At 43.5% G+C, this 16,706-nt stretch overlaps 1 protein-coding gene across 1 annotated transcript in view; it reads right to left on the reverse strand.

Annotated features, from left to right (window-relative positions):
- ZMAT4 (zinc finger matrin-type 4) overlaps positions 1 to 16,706 on the reverse strand; it is a 337,251-nt gene that overhangs the window by 264,635 nt on the left and 55,910 nt on the right. The window contains exon 2 of the mRNA XM_055335364.1: positions 4,339 to 4,444. Within this exon, the coding sequence (XP_055191339.1) occupies positions 4,339 to 4,440 (102 nt within the window). The 5' untranslated portion in view covers positions 4,441 to 4,444. The remainder of the gene's footprint in view (positions 1 to 4,338; positions 4,445 to 16,706) is intronic.

Raw genomic sequence — 16,706 nt, forward strand, 5'->3', positions numbered from 1 at the left:
TATAGAGACCAGAAGATTGTCCTTTGGCTATTCCCCTGGATTAAACAGAAGCTAAGGAAGGCCAAAGTTCTGTTGGAAGACAATCAAAACAAGAGAAACAGGAAAAATCAGTTTCAGCAAGCCTCTATAGGCCCTATGAGCCTGCTGCTTCCCTGACTAGAGAACAATCCTGGACTCCGCCACTCATGAGTGGCTTAATAGGGTTCATTTGTCAGGACTGACATTACCTCAAGATTCAGAGATGTTTGAAGAGTTTTTCATCAGTGTAGAGAACCATCTTTCCTATAACTATAAAACCATCACCTACACCTTGAGGCCAGCTCCCTGACTCCCAAGTTATACCAATACCTCTCCTGCCCAGCCATCAGTGCTTCCACTAAACTTGACCCATTGCATCCCTCCTCCAGTCCCCAACCTCAGCCTCTTCATCAACCTACAACCCACAAGAACAACAGCCATGGACTGAATTCTAGGGTAGGTGCTATAGAAATAAATGAAGAAACTTAGTGCACGACTCTTGCCTACCCTCAGGAAGCTTACAATCTTGTTTGAAGGTGCCAGAACACTTGAGCCACTGATTTTGCAATGAACAATTAATTGCATACATGGCACAGCAACACAAGAGATATTAGCATTCCCAGGAAGGGGTAAGTAGCTGGGACTGGCACATTTATGCTGACTTCACTGGGCCCGCCTGACAAGAGTTCTCTCTTTCCTCCTAAATCACTCATTCATATTTTTTCTTTAGCTTTACTTAAAAAAGAAAAATTTCTGTCCTTTTGGTTTCTATACAAATCTTCTTTTTCCTACATGCCAGAAAACCACTCCTTCACTCATGTAAGAAATTCTATCTTTTTGCAGAAAATGATTCTTTAGCCACTTAAAACTATGACAAACTACTCAAATGGACTCACTGGGAAACTCTTCCTAACCTCTATAAATTCAGGCATGTTGAAAGGCACATGTGAAAGCTTTCTCTTCCCCTCTGTCTATACCTACTTGTTCGATTGACTCGGTGAGCAGAGACAACATCTAATTGTATTTTCCACCAAAACATTAACATGTTATTAATGCTTACCAAGTAAGAAAAATAATGCCTTTATATTCCCCATTTTTTCCACTTTAGGATTTCATATGCAGAAAGAGATTTTAAAAAATATAACCTGAAGGGTTTGGTCCATTAGACATATATTAGGTTTTTCTGTCCTCCTATACAAAGGTTCAGCCTTTTAAATGGAGCATGCAGCTATTAAGCATTAACCCATCTGTTCTGTTTCTCTTTTTTTATTTCAAAAGACTGGCATACTAGTCTCAAAGCAAAAGTCGTACGAACGCTGTTCTTTTCCCAACAATGCAGCTTGACCACCACCAAGGGACTGCTACTCAGAAATGCTTGATTATACTGTTAAGTTCCCAAATGCTTAAGAGCCACACAAGAGTACAAAGTTCCCTTTCCTTTACATTCTGCCCTCAAAACACCCCTAACATACTACTGTGCACCTTGTTTCCTGAACACAAATCCTCCCTCCAGCCAACCCTGCCTCCCCGATGCTCCTTGAAGCCCTACTTGGAGATTCTAAGGCTTCTCATTCCAACAGCCCTAAAATGTAACCCATCTATCAAGGACTAGATAATTCATGACAATCCCAACAAATCTTTCTTGACCATAATAACTCTGAGTGGTGACACACTCTTTAGAATTTGGAATATGAAAATATCTAAAAAGTTAACAGCATGATGCAGCATATGTCAGAAAGTCAAATGGACAGAAGAATCAACACTTGTGAGATCACATCAGGTGAGTACCTCCTTAGCGGCAGGTAGGACTCTACAGATCACGTTCTCAGGATCACACATGTATTTATACCACACTGAACTACCTATGGCTCTTCCTCCTGGCAAAGTTTATGAGCTTCTTGAGGGCAGAGACTACTTCTCACACAGCTTCAGAATCCCCTGCAATAACTAACACTAATAGTGCTGGACATGCAAAAAGGACACAGCAGATTCTTTTTGATTTGTCCCGTAGGGAAGCTGGGAATATTTTCTAGTTGAGCAAAATCAAGTTAAAGCAATGCATCAGTGATAGAACATTGAGACTCAGTGTGACAATATTTTCAATGAATTGAATGGGATTTCAGACTCCTAGAGACCCACTCTTCATGCAATTTCAGCAGAGAGAGTGTATGTGGAAGGAGAGGGCAAATGAATAGGATCAGGTTATCAGTTCTCCAATGGCCTTCAAAATCATCTGATGGAAGCCATCTTCTTAGAGATGAAGAAGTACCTGAAGAAGCCTCCCGACAGAAGCTAGAAGACTAGAGATCTCATGAGATGTGAGCCCTGTTCACATCCCCAGCTGCTTTACAGAAAGAGCACACGTGTTGTTTGTCTGTGAAAGAAGTGCCCCACCTCTGCCTGGAAGAAGGGAGTGAAACATCATTCAGAGCCCCCATCCACGCTTAATGGCAATGCATTTAATGTTGTTTTGATGATGTGTAACACTGTTAATTGCAGATCTATTGTAATTGCTTTCTTTTCCCTATCCCATCTATGCTACATGCAACAAATAATAACACATTCTCTAAACAGTTTAATTATGCCACAGCAAGGATACAGAGTAGTAACAGGAAAACTTGAGTTCAAATAACTAAATTCTTAATTGAGCAGCTAAGAGCTTTTTCTTTTTTTTAATAAATTGTTTTTAATTTTCTGACATTCCTTTTCTAGCTCAGGTAACAATAAAGCAGTGCTGGACTGTGCCATCAGGATATTTTTGTAAACAAATGCTAAATGCACATCTGTGAAGTGCAGGCACTTTTCCAGGAATTATGGAAGATCAAATGAATAAAGCTCTCTTTCTGTCCTCAAGAATCTAGTAAGATGATTACAAACGAACAAAAAAATCTAATAAAGGGAGAACATAAAGGGCTAATAGGAAGCTATGGAATGTGAGAGCAGGAACATATTCCCTGATTCTTCTTCACTGGGGAAATCATATTAATAAAACCATGTGTGTTTACAAAGCAATATACACAGAAATGAGAAAGTTCTTAACTTCAAAAGATGGTTATTTTCCATTTTAGATAATTCTTTTAAGTTCACATTTACTTCTAACATTTGAGTGCCTACTGACAAAAAAATATGCTAACTTTTTTCACAGATTCTGATTTCTAAAAGTTTTCTCAGAAGAGCAAGTTTTATTTGCCTTCATCAGAATATTGCTGCAATGGAGTTAATAGTGAAAAGCAATATAATTTTGTATGTTACACCACACTTTATCACTTCCAAAGCATTTTCACAAATACTATTTTAAGAGGTCTCATTTGGTCACCTCAAAATCCTGAGAAGCACACAGGGTCAGTTTATTGTGTTTCGGGCGTGTACGTGTACATGTTAATATTGTTTCCTTCACTGTGCACAGAGGAACTGCAGGCTCAGAGACGTCTGGTGAGTGACAGTGACAACTGGCATTTGTCAGACTTGTCAGACAAAAAGAAAATTGCTGGCTAAGCCCTCCAATCTAAAATTACTCACAAGTTATTACACTTGAAAACTCATGTTCCCACTGGTATATGTTCTCTACAAAAGCGAATATGCCCTGGGCACCACTCAGCTTCTGGGGCTCCCCCAGCTTCCCATTGTGTCCATGTGCAGCACCTTGTCCTCCTCCCCCACCCCCCCAACAGACATTGGCAACCTCTCATCTCTCATTCTCTGTTCTCAAAAGAAGATGGAAAGGCAGCCATTTATTTGTGTGCCCATCCTAAAGAGCCAGAGCCACTGAATTATGTCCCTTACGAATATTCGGATTTTAGACTTTGTTTTAACTTTATGGGGTAAGTCTTTATGCTGATAAACACATTTAGGCCAGCAGCCATCACGAAGAAGGAACTTGGTGCTGATTCACTGATGTTGCCACATCTCTCCGAACAGTGATTCACAAAAGGCCTCTTGAGCTTATATCCAGGGTCACAGAAGAAAAGAGAAGCTGCCCCTAATGCATCCTGCCCTGTTGTCCCTGAAAGGAACTTCAGGGGATGAGCAATGACAGATTTAACAAGTAGAGAAAGCCCACTGAGTCTCCAGTGGCTGAAGTACAAAAAAAAAAAAAAAAAAAACCCAGAATCTAGGAAGTAGCCAGAGCCGGAGACTGATGTCCAGAAGCCTCAACTCCAATCCTGCACATGAACATTTGCCCCAGCCTGTTCTCACACCGTAAAGGCTCCAGGCCTCTGGCCCTGGAAACCTTCCTCGAGACCTGGAGAAAAGGAGCTGTCCTCAAGTCCGCATTCCTCTTTCTTCCACTGAAACATCGAGTGGGAAAGCCGTCCTTACCTCGTAATGAGCCACGCGCTGAGATTCGGATATCAGTTGTGCACTGCACACCTTGCAGTAACTGTCTGTAAATAAATCCTGATCGATATCGGAGGACTTCATCAGGCTAGAGGAGAATCAACAGAAAAGAAAAATGAGTTCACTGCTTTGATGTTTATGCAGGACATTAACTGCATGAAAAAGCCAGGAGCAGGGTAACAGACCCCATGATGCTAGCAGTGGGGGAGACCTCCCTATCACCTTAGGTGATACCATGTCAGTTAACCACAGCAAGTATAGACTTTATGATTTTTCCATAAGTGCCCATACTCTACAAAACAGAAGTGCACCTTTAGTTTTCTCTTTTTGACAAATCAGATTTATATCTGTAATCCACTGCTAAGGATTTATGTGAGAGGACGCTTTCATACATGATTTATATTAACAAAATATTTTAAGCATTCAATATATGCAATGTAAGAAAAAGACTGAATGAATCTTGATACATCCACAAACTAGAATACAACACACCTCCTAAATCCAAACACAAATCAAACTCTTCTTTAAAAATAGGAAAAACTTTACCATTAACAACACAAGAGTTAAAAAAAAAAAAAAACCACAAGGGTTTACAAATCAGTACATATAGTATTATACTAAATTTGTTTATATGTATTAAATTTAAGTTATATGCATACATTATATGTACATATGTTTATACATATTAAATTTAAATTAAATTTGTTTATATGTATTAAATTTGTATAGTGCATAGAGTTTTAACAGAGTATTAATAGCAGTTCCTTTTCAAAGATTTTAAGGTAATGACTTACATAATTGTGTTTATTGTTTTATTTTCTAAAATAAACATATGTTGCTTTTATAATACATGGAAACAAGTTAGCTTTGTCCAGAAACTTATAAGCAATATAAAATTTAGTTTTGAGCTCAGTAACTATACTTACAGAATTAAAAAATAAAATCAGTTCAACTATAACTTTTCTTGCAAGCGTATACCTTGTAAAGTGAGGAGCCTATTCATCATTCATGCTGACTTTCCACATTTAGGGTTACTGATATTCATAAAAGCCACCTCCATCATTCCACACTGCAATTAAGCCCACAAAGGTAAATAAACATATCATCAAATTCCAAAACCTGAACCAAAATGCAGCCAAGAGTCTCAAGCTAGTGAAAGTGATTTGTCACAAAGGTGTTTCAAGCATCTGAACTGTAATGTTGCCACTGTAGAAACACACACCAAAGCATCAGAATGCTTTCCTCCAAACCACAAACTCTCATTTTACCTCCTACCAGCCAGGTAAAAACTAAGGATTCCGCCAGACAGCATACATATGGAGAGGCAAATGAATTTCAGACAACAGGGATGTGGTGGAAAGCTTGGAGTCCATCCTGCTCCCACGCCCTCATTTCATATGTGAGACTGAAGTCACACCGTCAATTATTGGCATGGCCATGTATGCGGCCTGGTTTGCATGATTCCAATTTCCACATACCAAATCCATCTCAGGTCTCATGCTATTTGCCAGCCGTGTAATGTTAGATGAGTCACTAAACCCTCTAGGTAGTTTCCTCCTACACAAATTAAGATAAAATATTAGCCATGCCTTTTTAGAGAATTGTGGTGAAAATCAAAAGGAGAAATATGAGAAGGTACTATATAAGCTCTAAAACTCTTCATTTGAAAAGGATCATCATGACATTCTTAATAATATCCTAATTATGGCCAAGTCTTGACCAATACAACAAAAGTCTTGACCAATACAACAAAAATGGACACTGGTGCATTTTAAGTGATTTTTAAAACCATTTAAATTGCTGGTCTACAAAAAAAAGTATCTGCCTGAAATAAAAAGCTGCCTTCCTCAACAACTACAAATTCACTTTCTATCTTTGTCCTTGGTTGTAATGGCCCATTCAGAGCATTTGATTTTCAAGATTCGAAATGATTCACAATTTTTGCTCCTAAGAGACAATGGTAGCTCTGGTATTTCAATGCCCTGAGTACCAACAGTAATGGCAGATAGTAAGGACCACAGACTTTCATAGCTGAAGTGGATCTGTTATTTCTGGAAGGCTCATTCCTGGCAGAAAGCTCAGTCAGCCTGGAGTCTAGCACCTACAATGCCTGGAGACTCACTACCTAACATGGCAACCTGTTACAAAGAGTCTGGCAACTCTAGTAGTTAGGTATTCTTCAGGTTGAATCAAAATCTGTTCCACTGTTACTTCACTCATTGATTCTGTCTTTGGGTGCAACACAGAAAAATTCTGCTCTCCTTTTTCATGAGATATCCTCTCTCAAATGCTTGAAGAATAGCTCCCTTCCACTATTCTCTACCTCTTTCCTGAATTATCATCTTGGTCTGTGTCTATTTCTTTATGGCCATCTTCAAAGGCTGTGCCAAGAACAGAATGAACATTTCAGATATGGCCTAATCAAGCAGAGAATCACAAATCCAAATGAGCATCCAAAATATCCATTGACATGTGTAATGGTCTCTATTCACATCCCAGAATGCAAATGGAAAAGAGGGGTTTTGATGATGGCAAAATGTAGTACAACATTTTGAAATGTCAAATGGGAAAAGAAAACTTACTAAGGTGTATTTTTTTAAGCCAAGCTTCTATAAGTAGTTGTGTTTAAATATCATCATGTTCCCTGCTATTTCTAATAAAGAAGTGCACAAAAATAGATTCATGGGTGACCTGGTTAATAGGAATCTCCAAACTCACTGCACACTCCTTCCTCATTATACAACCGACTGCAGAAATCAAACACTGTGAAAGGATATTCAAGGTACGTGTCGGACCGAGTGGGGCCCGTAGGAGTCTGAGTCTCGGTAAAACAGCTGTGCAGCAGAAATAGCTTTAAAGGCAGAATATAAAAATGTGTATACTAAAAAAAAAAAAATTCAAAGGAAGGAGAATATCATGGCTTTTTCCACTGTTTTATATAAGAATATTGATTGGAACAGGCCCATATGCAGTAAAATGGCAATAAAGACCCCTCTGAAATCTGCAAGGCCCAAATAGGAAAACCTGAATAAGTTAAATTCCAGTGGGAAGCAATTAGTAGGCAAGTGTCAGCCTGGTTTGTGCATGAGGTCTTTTCTCCAAGAAAAGAGAACTCTCTGTGTAGGTCACTTTAGACAACTAGAGAGCCTGATTTATGATTCAAAGAGTGGAATTCCCCCAGAAAGAGGGCTGCCATTTGTTGCCTGCTCTGTCTTGCTTAGAATAGAATTCTCAGCTTCTCTTGTCTTCAAAGTGTACAGATGAGCTGGTAAGAACAAGGAAAATCCGACTACCGGTCTTTAGCCTTGTCCATGGTCCTGAATCAGCAACTAGAGCAGAGACAGAGCAGGGTCGTTAATCAGTTACTAACTGGTCAGTCCCACCAGCTCATGAAAGCCAATGTGTGGTGACCCCCAACCTGAGGACGCGCTTGCTGCACTACATCTGAGGCCCTGGGGCATTTTAAGGAGGGAGAGAAGAGCAGGGAAGGGGAGGAGTTTGATTTCCTGGATTTGAAACTGATCTGAATGCAAACTTCCACAGTGCTCCCCACAATGGCACATTCCAAAGCAAACACTGAAGATCTGAATAACCTATCACTCTGCAGTATTCACAGAGGACAGTGTTACCTGTATTTTACTAAAGAAGCCCAGAGGGAAGTTGGAAGCAGTATTAAAACAGGAGTCTGATCAGATTCTCATTTGCTGTCCCAGGTCTCTATACAGCAATAAATCTATTTACATCTGGTAGCAGTGACAGTATAAGACTCAGAGGTGTAGCTAAGTATAATAAATTAAAGGAATATAGAGGAGGAGAGCTTTTGTTTATTCAATAATGATTACTGTGCATCTACTATGTGTGAGGAACAGGGATAACAAAGGACACAACTCCCATCTTCCAAATCTTTATGAGCTATTGAGTGAGAAGAGAAACATGCACACAAATAGCTAAGGCAGGGGCAGCAAGTGTAATCTGGCTAGTAAAAAGCAATACAGGATTTGAGAAAACAAGGGGATTATAAGGAACCCTTCAGGGAGGTTCTAGGACAGTTAAAAATTTTAAGAATGAATAGGATTAGAGTGAAGGGAAATGGGTTTAAATCCAATAGGTTCCAATTGTTTTTGCTAGCATGGAGAAAAATATTACTACTAGTAGGCATGAGAAGGTACATACAAAGGGCTTCAGTAGGGCTTGCTTGAGAATATACAACATAAAGGAAAGAGGCAGCAAAATGCAGGGAGAGAAGGGTATACAAAGATCAGGACCCAGATGGAAGGAAGGGAGACTGAAGGGAAACAGCAGGCCCCAAAATGTTTCTCAAGGTGCAAGGAATGGCCTTTTTTAGGATCTTTAGATGCAACGGGAAGCCTTACCCTCTGCTGCTTTCTGCTTCTCAAGAACAGATTTCAGGAACACAGCCTGAAAAGCCAGAGAAACCTGAGGCTTCATGGCCAAGAGGAACATTCTTCACTCCATTCCATTTCTGATAATGCCAAAATAGCTTCTGACTCAAAGATCCCAAAACCTATGCAGGGTTCTTCAGAGGAAAAAAGACATTACTTCAAATCCACGTTTGGTTGCTTGCCAAGAAGATTTTTGAGTGTAAAGTTACATATCCTCCCTGAACCACCATTTCCTCATTTGTGAAACAGGGGAAACATTCTTACAGGCTCACTGTGAGGATTAGAGATGATGCAGATAAAAAGCATCTAACAAAGACCGTGGCATATGGTAGACCCTGAAAAAAATGGATATTACCACCATTATGATGAATATTATTAATTTTGTATTATCATTATTCTTATTTTCAGAAGGGATGCTATAAATATTTAAGTAGAGAAATAAATAGAACCACATTAAAAACTAAAGGGGCAGATTACAGAGTTGGTGAACTGAAGTCATAACTCTGATTGTTGTCACAGGCTTTCTCTTCTGTATTAACAATATCAGCCACAGAAAAGGCTCACTTCCACTGAGTTCCCTGTGGCAAAACTCTGTGTGAAGAGCCCTTCAGCCAGTCCCCCACTGCCAGTCTGAGGAACACCATTAAACATACTAACATGAAAGCAGAGGGCAGACATTCTCCCCAGAATTGACATGCTGTGGTCTGGAGAGCCCTGACTGTCCAGGCAAAGCCATGCAAACTTTAACTGCTTAGGGCCCACACTCTCTTCCCAGCATTTATCTGAACCAAGATAGGATGCACAGACATTTGCCCAGACACCCTGATCTGCTTCTGCCTGCACGTCCAGAGTCGGAGCCTCCGTAACCTGACTGACTCCCCCCAGATCCAGTAGCCGCTACTGCCCTCCCACTTGGTGTGACACCCTGAAAAGCCAACACTCCTTTCTCTCCAGTCTGGCTGGTGCCTCATCATCTAGTCTAAGACCCTCCACGTATGCCACGTGCCCACTCCCTCCAAGGGGCCCGGCTCCGAAGGCCACCACTCTCAACAGCTCTGGCCCTCTGCCTCCCCCTGCCAAATGCAGAGAGACAGGATCTCTGTCTCTTTCAAATTTGACAAGCTGAACAGTGGATGAAAATGCCACCAACTAAAACAAACCTGCTCCTGGTTAAGAATGTGAAACAGACATGAGACATGACACTGCTGTCTCAATTCAGCCACATTTTAAACTTACTAATATCCAAGAGCTATTTAAATTGTCCCTGCTTTGTTTTATCAATTTTGGAGGGGACTTCCCCCTGCTCAGAAAGGGAAAAGATATGAGAATTAGAACTGGCCCATCTTTAGCACAAAACATATGAGCCTTTGTGATCTGAGTTTTCATTTCACTTGCAAAAGGGCTCCTGGACCAGAATCCCCCTTTGGTGTTCTGTGGCTGTTGCCTGGTCTTTGCTCCATTCCCACTTCAGACCCTTCCACTGTCCTTTCCTCCTCCTAGCAACAAAAGGAGGAAGATTTGGGAGACAAGCTTGTGGCTTCAGCATGCATCGCCACAGTGACCACCCACCCTCACTCAGGCCCAGTTGCCCAGAGGATGAGCTGGAAGCAGGGTCTGTCCTGTCTCCTTCACACCTCCCTCCACATGACAGGGGCAATGCAGGGCCGGCTGCTGTGGCAGCAGACCAAGCAGCCTTAGAAGACAAAGAACCATGAATGGTACTCCAGAAAAGAAAGCATTCTGGTGTTCAGTGAAAGTCTAGAGAGAGGGGGCCGGGAGCCATACAAGGCAGTACAGATGAAGCAGATGCCCCAGCCTGGCTCAGGAGGGCCTGCACACTTGCTTGAATTCACCACACCTCCCACAGGTGGCCAGACAGAGGAACCTGGAACCTCCCAAGAGGCAGCCAAGATCTGGTGAAAGCCAAATACAGGATCGGCTTAAAGAATCTTTGGATTCCTCCTTCCTGTGGATGGAGGCCTTTTCTGCTCTGAAGCTACCGCCCCCACTCCTGATGTTGCTCAGACAAAGGAATCTGGCAGTCCAGGCCCTTATCATACATCATCCACATGCAGGTGCAAGCTCTGCTATCCAGCCTGAGCTTTGTTTAAAAAAGAAAGAGAGAGAGAGAGAGAACCCTCCCCACACCACTCCCTCTTCCTGCTCAGCATTGCCAGAAGCTGCGTGGCTGACTCACACCACTTGAATAATTGCCTTTTAATGGAACCATTTTCTTCACGTGTAAAACCAGGTTCTGTGATTCCTGACTCTGAGCTGTATGCCACTGCTGGGCACCGATGCCTCCCCCTCGGCCCCAGGGCTGCGGAACCAAGTCTGTCAGTCTCACTCATATATGGTACAGGTGAGCCTGCTGACATTTGGGGAAGGAGAACAGCAAGTGTGCCCCCAGCCTGAACCCATCCTATGGGCATGCACATGTGCCTCTGCCACATCTGAGGAGGCATGCATGCCTGGTCCCTTGCCCCTTGTCCCCTCTTCTGCCCCTCATCTTTTGCCTGAATGTGCAAGTCTGAATTGTGGACTCCTGGAGCCATGGAGAGTCCAAGGCTTCAGGCTCCTCTAGCCCCTCCCAGAGTTTGTGAGACAATTCACCAAATGGCCTCTGCCCAAGTCCAGCATATTATACAGCCTCACTAGGATTCCTCCTTTATTCATTAAACAGATTTTTACAGAGCATGTACTATGGGCATGGTACTGTGTAGGCACTAGGTCTGCAGCAGTGAACAACACCTACAAAGGTTGATCTTGTGGAAAAGGTTCACATCCTGGGATCTAGCAGACATCAGTCTGCATAAACACACAGGATTCCCATCTCCATCTACACATAAATAAAATATTCACACCAGCTGGTAGACAATGGCTCTTGCTGTCTTGCATGTCTTTCTAGAATCTCCACTCGCCCCATGGTCCATGGTCCTCACTGATTCCAGTGTGGGACCTTTGCCTCCACTCAACAGTAAAGACTGAGAGTGGAGAGGCGGTCAGGACTAGCAGGGACTACAAAGGATGAAGGCCATTCCGCCTGGGGTTCCAAAAGGCCCTTTCAAAGGCCACTTCCGGGCGGGGCCTGCGGTGTCTGGCAAGAACAGCGCTCAGTTGGGTGGCATGCCAGAGTGTGCTCATAGGGAAAACACGGTTCGCTTTGGTAGGATATTAATGGGTAAAGTTCAGCACCTCCGCCAATCGGGGTGGGTCAGAAACGTTTTTTGCTTTTCTGTATTTTCAGAGATGAGACATAGGTGGTAGATAGAGAGCTTGGATTTTCCATTGGCTTATCACTTAAACCAATGCAATAGCAGAGCCCCGGCCAGAGGAGAAAAGCCAGAGGCAGAGAGAAACAAAAGGTTTACTAGCCCAAAAAGAGTAGGAGAGGAGAGGAGGAGAAAACCTGAGGGAGTAGAACATGCATCTAATGTTTTCTGTCGCTCATTCCATCAAAGTAAAGGGCTGTGGGCTCAGTGGAAAAGCCACTCATATTTGAAGGAATAGGTTCCCACCGTCCCCCAACCACTCAAAGGAGGAAAGCCAGCGTGGATTGCTCCCTTTCCAATACATTAGCTACCTGTGCAGAGCAGGTGCATACTCAAAAGACGGGTGGCTTTTCTTAACACGCTGAAAGACAACAAGACCTTTCCTTTTAACAGTTGTTACAACAGCCTTCGAAAATACAGCGCATAAGTAAGTATTCCATTACTGTAACTTGTTTACATGATTTATCTTCACAAGACTGCCCCTACTGAACCAGACAGATTGAGGGCAGATTTAAATGCAGCTATCACATCCAGGGCTTGAAGGCACAGTTCTGCACCTGCATCCAACTTCAGAGGAGGGCACAGACGAGCCGGACCAAGCTGCTGCCAGGAAAACCATTACTTTTCTTTTAATCCGTACTATGGGACTGCTGTACTGGCCGTGGGTCAGCACGCAGACATTTTCAGCCCCATTCTCTGATACAGCAGACAGATTTGCCTTGGCTTCCCTGAGGAATCCAGTTTGGTCTCCGTTTGTCTGCTGCTTTTCCTAAAATCAGCAAAATTGTAGCATCCACATATAAGCATCTGGAGTGGCCAAGATGGGAAGACACAGGAATTCATATGTTGCCAGGTTAGGGACTACCCATCCATAAAGTGACAAGTGGCTGCATACAGGTCTGCTCCTTCTGTGAAATCTTTCAGTCAGAATTTATTTTCTGACCTGAGAGATGGTTTGAAATCTCCTTCCACCTCTTACTTTGGGATATAACAAGAAGGAGCAGAAGTAGTGACAGCATAGGGAATTCGACTATCAGGGGAAACTAATAAGCAGATAAAAGTATGCCTTTTATGCTCAATAGTAAACAATAAAGGGATGTAAAAATTAAAATATCTGACTACACCCAGTGTAGGAAAGCTGTGACACGGGATTTTTTATACACTTATTGACAGGAGGGCCAGTTGCAAGTTAAGCATCATCTCACCAAGTTAAACAACCCAGCAACTGCACTCCTAGTTTACAGACAAGAAAAACTTCCACCCACATACAATACGAGGCATGTAATGGATGATGGTAGTAGCATTGTTCAAATAGCGAGACCTGCCATCATTCCCAGCATGCATCTCCGGGAGCATGAGTGACTACATGGAGGTATAATCCTGTACGAATGAGGAAAGGCACCGCATCTGAACCGCAGCGATTTAGTATTTACATAAGAAAAGTCAAAGAGCACATACACTGAGGTCCTTTTCACACAATCAAAACAACTAAAATAAAATTATATGTCTTGGGGGGATACACGTAGATAAGATACAACTCTAAAAATGTCTGGCAAAAAAAAAAAATGAGGACAAGATTCAGGATGATGATTACTTCAGAAGAGGAGGATGAGAGAAAATCATACAAGATATAAGGTCTTGTCAGGCCTTTGCTTTGGGAAGAGTCACGGGGGTGCCCCTTCTTTAATTTTTTTCCCCTTTCTTTATTAAAGATGGTAAACGATAGATAGGTGATGCCGGGTGGGTAGATAGACACCATGCATGCACCACTGATGAGACAGGATTTTCTGGAAATGAATCCTCACTCTAACAGACCCAGTTGTTTTTCCCTTTTCCCAGCCACAAAAAATTCGGCAAACCTTTGCTTCCTCTCCTGAAGTCAGCGTGCCATGCCACGGAGTTCTGGCCAGTGGAACACAGGTACAAGGGATGCGCTCCCGTCCAGGCCTGGGCCTTCGGAGGCTGCGCGGGGTCTTTTCCTGCGCTCTCTTCTGCGGGTTGGATACCCTGCCCCGCTCCCGTGGGAAGCCACCGGAAACAGGGGAAAGTCGGAGTTCCTGCAGGAGCAAGTGAGCAAAGCCGTGGCGCGCATGGGACTTCAGGGGACTGGGAAGTAAACGTCTACCATGCTAAGCCACTGATTCCAGGCTTTCTCTGGTATTACCTTCACTTGCTCACCTCCAACCGGAGTAGCTTGGCTACCTGGAAAACAATTACACAGAAGTATACTTTCTACATGCTTTGGGAGGAAGGTGGAAAAAGCCAAAGACTTTCAGAGGTGAGAAATTTGAGAGCCTCGACTTTAGCATTGCTTCTTTCACTCAGTCAGTGCTCTGGGCAATAGCATTCAACAGCCCAGACCTCAAGACAGTGCTCATTCAGGACAGTACCAAGCCATTCCTCATTTAGAGGGAATGTGATGGGAAAATAGGGGCTCTAAAACCAAGACATTTATGGAAAGATAGAGCATTTAAGGACATGGCCTGTGTGCTGGGACACTGACCAGGGGCCCCCTCCTTAAGCACCAGCAGCACCTTCTAGGAAGGCCACTTCGTTTCTCTCTAGTTTTGAGCATATCTGTGTATACATCTCCTGGCATGTTGGTGCTGGTATCTTGCAAAATCTGCTTTGCCATCTTGTGAGGGGGCAAACTGAGCAGATGGTCATGACCACTGGGATGCCAGGTAATGAGCAAGTGCCTCACATCAGAGCATTGGGGTCTTGTCACCTTGCCAGAAATGACAGCTTGGCTGTCTGGCAACAGCCCTGATGTTGGGAGTGAGCACACATCTCACCACTTCAGTTCCTAATGTGGTTATACTTTCAAATTCTTACCCTGAATCAATTCTTCTCATCTTTTCAGCTGAGGTGAGCACAGACTGGGAAGTTTCCAGGTAATGAAAGAAACCATATTGATCTAGATCCATCACCTGGCTGAGCAGTTTCTGGCTTTGGGGAAAAGAGCAAGCATATCAAGTATAGTCTAGGTGATTCCCTTTGAAAGCCACTCCTCATTCCTCTACTAGAGCCAGATGGACCCTAAATCAATGCCAACACTCCTGGTCCCTCCTACCTACCTTCCCTTGCAGGGAAGGAAGAGTTGCTGCTCAGTGGAACCATAGATCAGTGTCATGGAACATGGATGCTAGCTGGAGGTGGAGGTTGAGGCAGGGAAAAAGTAGAGGGGCATGGGACTCAGGCTACCCAGAGGTGAAGGGATGAGGGAGGGATGATTCCAGGTCCCAGCAGAGATGTATATAAAGAAATCACAATACTAGAAAGGAGCTGAGGTATCACCTAACCTCATCCTCCACACATACAGAGACTTAGAAAAGGCACCCAGGAACATTACATGGCGTAGTCACATTTTGCCTGGAAGTCAAAGGCAAAATGACGTGTACCTAACTGCTAAAATAACATTCTTTCCTCACACCTTACTGCCAGTCCGGAATATTTACTATCTTCCTTTTAGGAATCATTTTGAGCAAGGAGGAAATCAAAGCTTCCTTCTTAAACTTGGGGAAATCCAGACACCTGTGACTGATTGGTGGGAGCCAATGATGGAGAGAAGCCCAACAAAGACCATCTTCCCAGGTCATATCCCAGGAGGGCCAGGGAGAGGGGCCGAGAGAAGCAGCATCTGGGTAGGGGCAGGCTCACTGCTCCTACCACATTCTTGGATTTTATAGACAAGTGTTTGTCAAGAATGATAAAGCCCAGAGACCTGTGACATGCGAAGATGTTAGGGTCTGAGTGGGAAGTAAATTTAAGTACCGATTCCATATAAAACAGAACCCTCACAATGCAACTTTATCACAAGCAGCAATTTCTGTTTCTCACCAACCAAAAATAATAGGCCATCCTCCCAAGTCGATGGACTGTGACTTGCTCACTGACTGAGTGGTCTGGACCCACATCAAGATAAATACCTGGAACTTGGGCAGCCCGGGTGGCTCAGCGGTTTAGCGCCGCCTTCAGCCCAGGGTGTGATCCTGGAGACCCGCGTCGGGCTCCCTGCATGGGACCTGCTTCTCCCTCTGCCTGTGTCTCTGCCTCTCTCTGTGTGTGTCTCTCATGAATAAATAAATAAAATCTTTTTAAAAAATACCTGGAACTTCTTGTGGTGGACAGGGAGGTGTCCAGATGTCCTTTTGAGGAAGAACTTGCCTCAACTGCTGGTAGGGAGGCTGGCATTAGTTTTCAGCTGCCTTCCCCTTTCAGGAATGGCTTCTGCTATGGAGAGCTGTCCCACCCAAAGTCACACCCCTACCCAGGATGGCCCAAATGCAGGGATGAAAAAGCCTGGCCACTGCAGTCCACCATGGGGAAACTCCAGCAGGCCACGGTAGCCCCCAGCCCTCCTCAGGGGCCAGCTGAAACCACTACACCTGCACCAAAGCCCAGCTGTCTCATCCTGCTTCTGCTCCTCCCTTCCCTGGGTATCCCTCTCAGGAGCCATTCTTAGCAAACATACTGGGCACTAAACTCTGTAGGGTCTGTCTCCTGGCAAACCCTTACTGGGACATTTCTTCTCAAACCTGTCTCCTGGCAAATCTCCCATGGTGGTTCCACTATGGACCACAGCTTGTCAGAAATTCAGAGACCTTATCAATTCCTAAAGCCCCAGAACTCCTCCAAGGGTCCATAAACACAATCCCAGAGAATCACTGTGCAA

The sequence above is a fragment of the Nyctereutes procyonoides genome, unplaced genomic scaffold (genome assembly GCF_905146905.1).
Source record: "Nyctereutes procyonoides isolate TBG_1078 unplaced genomic scaffold, NYPRO_anot_genome, whole genome shotgun sequence".
NCBI lineage: Eukaryota > Metazoa > Chordata > Mammalia > Carnivora > Canidae > Nyctereutes > Nyctereutes procyonoides.